At 45.6% G+C, this 9,714-nt stretch overlaps 1 protein-coding gene across 1 annotated transcript in view; it reads right to left on the reverse strand.

Annotated features, from left to right (window-relative positions):
• The window catches only part of IPO11 (importin 11), a 350,536-nt gene that overhangs the window by 312,202 nt on the left and 28,620 nt on the right, over positions 1–9,714 (reverse strand). The window contains exon 2 of the mRNA XM_019517805.1: positions 8,260–8,403. Within this exon, the coding sequence (XP_019373350.1) occupies positions 8,260–8,397 (138 nt within the window). The 5' untranslated portion in view covers positions 8,398–8,403. The remainder of the gene's footprint in view (positions 1–8,259; positions 8,404–9,714) is intronic.

Below are 9,714 nucleotides of genomic sequence, written 5' to 3' on the forward strand. Positions count from 1 at the left end.
CCCCCGCTAGTCCCCCACTGCCCCAGCGGCGGGGCGCGGGGGGGGGGGGGGGTGGTCAGGTGGGCCATGCCCCCGGATCTGCGCTGGGAAGGCCAGGCAGCCTGCAGCACTGTGCTCAGGGTAGGCAGCAGTGGCGCTGGAAGGGGGACTATGGGGGGGGGTTGCAGCCACCCCAAATTCACTGTAGCCTCACCATAGTCCCCTCCCAGCGCCACCACTGCCTGCCCCAAGTGCAGTGCAAGGTGGCCCCTGGCCCCAGCTCGCAGCTGCAGCCTGCTCCATGCAGATTCAGGGGCACATGCCCCCCATGCCCTCCCAGACAAGCAGCAGGAGCAGCAGAAGCAGCCGCCAAACAATCCACCAGACAAGCGGCACACAGAAGTGGAAGTCACCCTCCCCACACAAGCCCAGGCTCTGTCCCGCACCCACCCTGCCCCACCCCAGCTGGGCAGCACCTACCCAAGCCCCAGCCCCACTCCCTCCCTCATCACTGGGAGCGCAGATCTGCCCCCCTCACATCCCTTCCTCTCCTCTCCCCTTTCACCACAACAGATTTACCAACTGCACGCTGCCGGCCTCTACTCCTTGCTGCCTGCATGCTGGACTCTGGCTGCACGCATGCACAGGTATTTATTGGCCATATTATCAGCCTCAGAAGGCCAATTTCAGATATAGTAAATTTTCTTTACATCAGTGCCAATCCAATATCAGACCAATGTATTCGCACACCTCTAGTGGGGACTTCCTGTACGAAGGGCACCCCAAGATGGTTGTCACCTCCATCCCTTACCACTGATTGGCTAAGAGGGCTGCCTGTCATGTAGCCATGCTCCTCCCCACCAATTGGCAGCAGGGGGTGGGGCTGCACAATGGACAGCCTTCAACCAATCAGCAGTGAGGGAAAAAGCCATGTGATGGATAGCCCTCAAAACCAATCAGCAATGAGGGGCAAGACCACTGGGGACCCTTAAACCAATCAGAGTTGGGGGGGGGAGGGAGAGGACACTGCAATCAGCACATGAATATGGTGGCTGGCCATGTGATCTCCCCGTGAAATCGGCTGGTTACCTCCCGGAGTTAGGTAGACCTCCATCTATAAGACGCAAATCTATCCTGCCTTCAGTATAACTTAAACCAACCTGCAACAGAATCAACTATAACAGGAAAAAGGATTTTCTCCCAGATGCAATGACACAAACATTAGCATTTTTGCTGGCATACGTGCGTTGATTATGGATGCGTGTTTGCTTGCACCCCCCACTACATTACTGACCAATATATCCCAGTTAAGTATTTACTGCAGACCAAGCTTTAGCTTTTTTTTTTTAGTAGCCCTTTGTGATTGTTTCAAAAGGCATGCTGAAAGTCTAAATAAGCCATGCCAACCACTAATTTATTCAGTGCTTTATTGATACATTCAATCTATTCTAATACCTTAGAAAAATGCTTTTTCTTTGCAGAATCATGTTCATTACACTATAATATTGTAATGCCTCAGAGGTTTTATTACTTTAACTTATCATTCCAGCTAATTTGCCTGGTATAAATACATAGCTTCCTAACTAAAATGACCAGATCAACCCTAGTGCCTTTTTCAAATGGAAGTACATTTGGTCGGGTACAGTAGCTGTTTTTAATGAGATTATATATTTTGCCAGCTACTCAGCTAAGTTTATATTTAAGATTCTTCAAAACTCTTGGATATCAACTTATTCCCATACTTTTTGTTCTAAAACCTCAATTTCATATAGATATATCTATATCTGTCTAGATCAATTGAGCGATATATCTACCTATAAACACACACACAAACACAAACAAACATAAACAGTGCAAGAGCTTGTAATTAAGAACTATATGCACACCAGGATCAAATTAAGATTGCACAAGCAGCATTAATTCTGGAATTTCTTAACTGCGAGTGCCTGACTTCAGAAGAGAGCTATTAACTTTATAATGTAGATGTGTGTGAATTACTAATTTATTTTAAAAATACCTAACTTAAAAAAAGAAGCCCATCATATGACATCATAATGACATATACATATCACAAGCTGCAGGCCCCCAGCAGGGAGTTGGGGGGGGCAAGGGATGGGGCACCTCCCCACCACAGCACGCACCTTGAGGGGAGGGGCAGGGGGGATCCATGCCCCCAGATCTGTGAATGGGGCAGGCACAGGCACGGGCTGCCTCCTGCAGGCTTGGGCTCCCCACCCTGTTGCCCTCCCTGGGACATCCCCACCCTGCAGCTCCTTGCCACTGTGAGTTCTGTGCTGCTGGTAAGGTGTCTTCTCACCACTGCAGGGGACACCTTGCCAGGGAAGCACGGAGCTCGCAATGGCAAGGAGCTTCCCCGCACGGTCCCACTCTGCTCTGTTGTGCCAGCTTGCATCCGCTGGGCTAAGAAGGCCCCAGGGGAGGGAAGCAGGGCAGCAAGCCTGAGCCCACAGCAGGCCCCACAGGGGCAGGAGACTCACTCCTCCCCTCCCCCAGCCGCTGCCATGTTGAGCCAGGCCCACTGCTCCCCTCCCACTGCCCTGATGGGCCAGCTTCTCCCCACCTCACCCCCATCAGGCCCACACCCACTCCTCCCCTTCCCCTGCACTGCTGCTGCCACAGCATGCCTACTCCTTCCCCCTCCCTCCCATGTTGGGCCCGCTCCTCCCCTCACTGCCCCTGCATTGGCCCATCCCCCCCAAAAAACAACCAGGAAAAAAGCGGCACAGGACACAGTTCTACAGCATGACCTGAGGCAAGCTGGGGCTGTCCCCGCCAGAGATTCTCTGGCATCTGGCCAGAGGGTCTCTTATGGTGCTCCTGCTGCTGTAGCACTCTGCCTTCCTGCGTCGGGCAAACAGAAGTGGAGCAAGGCAGCAGCATGACCCAGCCCCGGGCGCTGTCCCAGGTAAGCAGGGACTGGAGTAGGAGGACTGTGTGGTTTCTCGGGGGCGGGGTGGGAGGTTGGGCTGCAGATCCAGGAGGAGCTGGGCACGATCAGTTTGCCCCAAGTGGCACAATCTGCCCCACACCAAAGTGCATGTTCAGGCACATGTGCTGAGGCAAAAGTCCCCAGCACAAATTTGTGCCGCTCTTATTTGAGCTGTTGCAAGCACGTGTGCCTGCATGTGTAGACTCGCCCAATGTCTTTGTGAAAATCAGGGCAATTTTACAATGACTAACTATATATTTTGAAGCACTGTCAAGACTCATTACTTTTCATGTAACCACTGCATCAGAAAAGGGGTTATCTATCAATTACCAGATATGGTAAGTAATTGCATATAAGATTCAAACTTCACTATGAATTATTCAAAACTCTTACTATATTTTGTGAGGCTACATTTCTCTTTGATATCAATTTATTATATTTTGATTGTCAGCAATGTGAAAGGTGTAGAATAGTCACCCTCCTAAAACAGTATTGCAAAGTAAAATCATATATCCTACTTCTCAACCAGTCATAAAAAGGCAGTCTTTAAACTTTAAAATACTGTATTTTCTTGCATAACACACACACTGAAGGTAACATTTATCCTATTTTTGGAAGACCACAAGAAGGAAGAAAAATATTACTTTAGAGCATGGGCAAGTACAAAAAGTCTGGGGTCTCCAGGGCCACATACCAGGGCTATGAGTAGTGTGCTGGAACTGAGGGCTATGCATGGGGGCTGAGGGGCAAGGTACAGGGGCTGCATAGTGAAGTCCAATGTAGCACATCACATGGTTGGGCTGTGTACCCGATACAGCCCTGCACAGTGGCTCTGGGGCCATGCACCAAGTCCAGGACCATGTCTACATGTCAGGTCTCAGGCTATTTGCTGATTGAGCCCAGCATGCTGGGTCCAGCTGTGGACCAGCCCCATGCACCACCCTGATTTGGTGCCCAACTGAGGAAGGAGGCTCCACAAAGGTGCAGAAATTTTGCCCTGGGCAGGAGGGAGAATAATTGTAACATTGCCACCAATCTGTCCCCCAAAATTTCTGGACCCTATTTCTCACATGCAATATACACCCCAATTTTCCCCAGCTACCTTGTACAGAAATATGTGGGTATATCCTAGAAAATACAATATTCTTCAACAGTATATGTAAGGCTATTTGTTCTTCAATGACTTTCTCTTCTTTTTAATGACTCAATCGTTTCTTCTCATCCTTTCCAAACTCCTTATTTTCAGGCTCAGCTGAAGTTAATACCTGAAGTGCCTATCTTGTTTTCTACCACAGCAGACAACAAGTCCAAATTCCCACCTGGATTTTTCACATTCTTGAGTTGGAAATACCATGTAAATTGCTCTTGAAACTTACAGGATGATTGGGATTGGATGAAGGGGGAAAACAACAGAGGATATCCATATCTTTAAGCAGAAACGCCTACGAGGTAATCAGAAACATTCTAACAACATTGGAAGTTTGAAGGAAAGCTCAGTTTGGTTATGTTGACAAAAAGGTAAGTTTATCTAAAGAGCATGGGGTGTTTCTGTTTTGGAGGTGTTTGGGGGAAGGGGCAATACGGACTGATACAATGAAGTTAACAAGGTTCAACCTTAAGCTACCCCTTCCAGGTGTCAGAACTTTATGCATGAGCTAGAGGACAATACTATTCAAACAGGTGAGGAAATGGAGTAACGGAAGAGAGCAATTCAAAATAGAAAAAACAAACATTTAAAAGGTATATTTTTATCATAATTTTCAAAAGCCTACCAACATCATACAAGCTTCCAAAAACAAACTTTACTGTGAAAGAAACTATGGTATGAGCAAAGCAATTATGGATACAAGATTGCGGTTTAGGAATCAAGCTTCATAACTTTATTCTGGGAAGAGTTAAGTGTAAGTTAAGAAGTTTCTGATTTTACAATACACAAAATTTTGTTTCGGATGCAACAAATAGCTTAATTATATCATCAGCAGTCCCTCGGAGTCGAGGATGACATCTGTCAGGCTTGATGGGTCCTCAGGTGACTAAGGAGCCCAATTCTGGATACATACATTCTTCAACAATGGGGGCATGTTGTTGCACAGGGGAGTGGGATTTGCAGCCCCAGATTGGTCTCTTTCTCCTCCCTCTGCCATTCCGCCTCAGTATCAAGTCATTGGCCCTCAAAGTGGTGAATGCCTTGGTGGACCACGTGGCACCACTCCAAATGGTCAACAGCTTGCTCCTCCCAGCCATTGGTGTTGGTGACTCTGTGCTTGAGGGCAACCTTGAGTGTGTCTTTGTACCACTTCCTTTGGCCGCCCTTTGAGCACTGGCCAATAGAGAGCTGGGAAAAGAGAATCTAGTGAGGGAAGCAGTTCTCGGACATCCGGATGCAGTGACCATCCATCAGAGCTGATTTCTCAAGAGCAAGGCTTTGATGCTGGTGGACACAACTTCATGGAGGATGCTCGCACTGGTCCAGCGGTCCTCCCATTTGATCCCCAGGATTCAACGCAAGCACCGCTGGTGAAAGCGCTCAAGGGTCTTAATGTGGCTTCAGTAGACAGTCCAGGTTTCACTGCAGTAGAAGGGTGGTCAGCATGACAGCCTTGTAAACCAAGACCGTCATCGACTTCTGAAGGTCTCTATTTTCAAAGACACGCTGTCGCAGCTTGAAGACAACGCAGTTGACCTGGTGCTGGACTTCTTCATTGATGGTAGCCTGTTGAGAGAGGTGGCTGCTGAGATATGGAAAGTGCTCCACGTACTCCAGAGCCTTCCCATCTACATAGATGGCATGAGAGAAGTTCAGCTGGCCTGGGGAGGGTTGGTAAAGAACCTTTGTCTTGGCAATGTTCAAAGACAGGCCAACTATTTTATATGAAGCATTGAAGAGATCTAAGGTCGCTTGCACATCCTGTGCAGAGTAAGCCATCACGCAGCCATTGTCCACAAACTGAAGATCGTCGATGTCCTTGGTGGTGAGTTTTGTTTTTGCCCAGAAGCGCCAAAGATGGAAGCTTTATTGTATACATAGGATCTAGAATGACATCCCTCTTGTGTTGTTTGGGACAAACACACCACTGATTTCCTCTCTTGCAGCATGGTTGGGTCAGCTGGCAGCTCCATGTCAAAGGACTGCAATTTGCTCTGTGTTATAGTCAAATGGAACAAGTTCTGCAACTGTAGTCCCCAGTATCAAGTAAGTAACACGTTATAGGCCATATAAAGGCATTGTTTCTACCAGAAGAATTGCTGGTAGGAGCAGTCATTCAATTTCTCCCAGGACAAACATGCCCTGATTGAGAGAAAGATCTTCCACATGTCAATCACAGATCTCTATTACATGAGAAAGATCTCTCACACAAAAGAAAACTTGTGTGTTCTTCTCCCAGTATGATCTGGAAGGGAAGTAGAACAGCAGGCAGAGCCTCTGGTCAGAGAAACAGGCAAGGAACTTAGGTGGCTACTTAAGTCCTCTCATAGACTAGTCTGGGAAAGGAGTGGAGAACCTGCTCCTTACTTGCACTGCACTCCTCCAGGCCAGTCAGACTGGAAGCAGAGGAAAGGAGGCTGCTCCTGACATGTTCCCCATGCTGGGATGACCCCAGTATAGGGAAGGCACAGAGACTCTTTTCCTACTGCTGTACTCCCCCTGGGGACTAGAAGTGCAGCAGCCACTGCTCCTCATGCCTTCCCTAAACCACTCTGGTGAAGGCATGGAGAACAAGGAAGAGTGGGTAGCTGTAGGCTGAATGCCTGTATATATTTCCTCTCCTGGTAAGATGTCTACCGATGTAGAAATGAATTCACCAGTAGAAATGAATGCCTGTTCATGGACACAGGCAACATCACACTTTGCCCTCTCATTAACCTCAATTAACTTTCTAATTTCTAGGGGTTACAATCAACATCTATGGGTTTATGGGTCTGCAAGCTATGGCTTGGGGATAATAGTTTTATAGTAATTGTATTTTCATTTTTCTCCTTCAGCAAAAGAGAATATTGTGTTGAAAACTTGCTTTGATGCATGAAAACTATTTGTAGTAAGTTTCCAAGCTTTATGTAAAACATTAAATGAAAAGACAGCTGAAAGGAAAATGCTGAAAGGGTAGCTTACAATGACAGTTAACTATTATAAGATCTGAAATATAGTTCAGTCCTCCGGGATGCTAGCATAGAGCCAGACCAACTCCTAAGTTTTCCTGTACATAGGGGATAAAAGGAACTATAGAAATGGACAGATTTTTGTCAAAAAGTAGGGCAAGAAAAAACAATCAGACAAATGAAACAGTTTATTATAAGCAACCCCTTCCTAATCTTCAATTCCATCCATATTTCTATATATTTAGGGTTCCACAGTTTCAGTGATTGTTTAACCAAAATATGCCAGCCTAGGAATTGTTAGCATGATCTCACTTTACTTATCCCCTTTCAAGTCTTCTGAAATTTCACTGTGCAACAGTGCTGATCTTCTAAATTAATTTTAAAAGTTTCCCCTATATACAGTACTGAGCTGCACTCTAACGATTCCACTGGAAGTTTGGAAACCATAATGACAGCTTCTTCAAAGAAATCTTGCTGCTACTCTGAGAGGGAAGAGGAAGAGAGGAGAAACATTTGAGAAATGTGGAGGCTGCTGGTGCACCACACAAATATCCTAGCCCATCAGATGTGTCACAAGATATATGGGAAACTTATTCAGACCTAAGCCTTTACAAGCTCAAAAGGTCATATTCTCTCAGCATCCAACAAAAGCCAAGCCCCACACCCCCTCAAGGTGCCTCCATAAGAACAGCAAGTCAAAATTTATTTTAGCAATCCTTTTTTTTCTTTGCAGGTAACATGCTTTAGCCCACAGGCATATTTTACTACAACCTGACATATGGCAACAACTTTTTTTTAATTCAGAGACTTACCCAAGTCATTCTCTATCAAAATAAACTCTTCTGAAAAAAAATTAATATACATAGAAAGAAGCAGAGTACATCCTAGTATTACCCTACCTCGGCATTGAGGGTACAACATATTAGAGACTACTGCCCGCTCACTAAAGGCACAAATAAAACTGCTCTGTCACTGAAAACAGATTATCACCCATCAGAACTCTTGAACCATTTTTTAAAATGGCTTATTTGCTACTACGGAGAGAGAAGAACCATCCTCAGCCTCATTACAGAAGCATGATTAAGATTTCCTCCAAGTAGAAATAAGTAAGCAAATATCCAGCCTCCTATTCAAAAATAAGCTAGGTGACAAAAGGACAGAGTGAACCATAGAAACTGAAAATATACATTATACAAAATGTGGTGATTAAAACATTTTCTATTCCCACTTACCAACAAAACTGAATAGAAGCCTGGCTGTGTTTCCCACTGCTTTAATTGTTCCTCAGCTGGTTTCAGCACAGCAGTATCTTGACTGGTAGCCTGGGTCAAGACTTGCAGAACAATAGTGCTGGCACTATTGAGATCCATGAAAATCTGATGAAAAGACATTTAAAAAGGAAAAGTATTAGAGTACAAAAGATTTACATTAAAAGCTAAGCCCTGCAAGGTGAAGAGCCTTTTGTTCCCAACCAAGAAAAGCACTTAAGCAGGCACTAGGTTTTCATTATCTTGCAGAATCAAGTGCTAAGAATGAGAAAGAGAGAGAGAGATACAGACTTTTCAGAGACACATTGTATCAAAACACTTCACTTCCATAAATTAGTTTTCATCACATCACAGGGGTTGAGATAATGCATCACACCCTATTTCACAAGCACAGTACCCAGGCACAGAGCAATCAAATAACCTGCTCAAGGTGAGACAAGAGGTCTGTGGCACCATGATACCTAAATTCCCAAGTCCCAATTTAGTGCTTAATCCACAAAATTAGCTTCCCTTTCTAGCACTGTTTCTTCTACAAGCATGTAAATCACATGATGCAACTCACTTGTTTCTAATTTTTTAACAGAAACCAGGATTCAAGTAACTGTTAAGATTATCTTTTTATGGTAGCTTCTTGGCTCGTAATTCAGTAGTCAACGTATTAATCTTGTGACAGACTACATCCTGAACTTGGAGGGAAAACAGCATAAAGCAGTGTAAGTGAAGAAATTGGTGCTAAATTGATAGAGAACACTGAATGAAAACTGTGGAAGTGCTTTCAACATGCCATTTACTCATCTGAGAGTCCTCTTGAGGGCATGCAGGTTTCAGAAGTTTAGTAGCAGACCAAATCTACAATTTATGGTTGCAAGCCTTCTCCATATACACAGACTTAAAGTTGAGGAATTCTGAAGGGTTTTTTTAATTACTGTTCTGTGAAGCACAGCCAACTATATGCTAAACTGGAATTAACTGCAACATTCACTAAAGGCCGAGCATACCCTGAGACGATTTCTGTCAGATGTAAAGCTTTAATATTAAACTCTTTAGTTTACTCTGAATTAAAGCTTTTTGAAAAGAGATGCTGACCCACTTCATACAGTTCATTTCTAAAGCTCATACCTACCTGCTGCAGCATGGACAGAGATTCCAGCTGTGGAGAGCTGTCAGGGCCAGGCAGCTGAAAGCTGCCACTTGTCTCTTATCCTTTCCCCCCACCTCCCAGCTGCAGTGTAGACACAGCTTTCAGTTGCCCAGCCCTGCCCCAGCTCCCCACCAGCTGGAAGTTATACTTATACCCAGACTTCGGAGAAGGGGGCTACGAGAAGCAGTAGCAACACGGGCACAGCTCCCAGGTGCCTGACTCCAGTGGTGGCACAGGCAGAGCCCCCCACTGCTGACATGAGGCAGAAGCCACCCAAG

Source organism: Gavialis gangeticus, unplaced genomic scaffold, assembly GCF_001723915.1.
Source record: "Gavialis gangeticus isolate Ggan-Ray unplaced genomic scaffold, GavGan_comp1, whole genome shotgun sequence".
In the NCBI taxonomy this organism is placed as follows: Eukaryota; Metazoa; Chordata; order Crocodylia; family Gavialidae; genus Gavialis; species Gavialis gangeticus.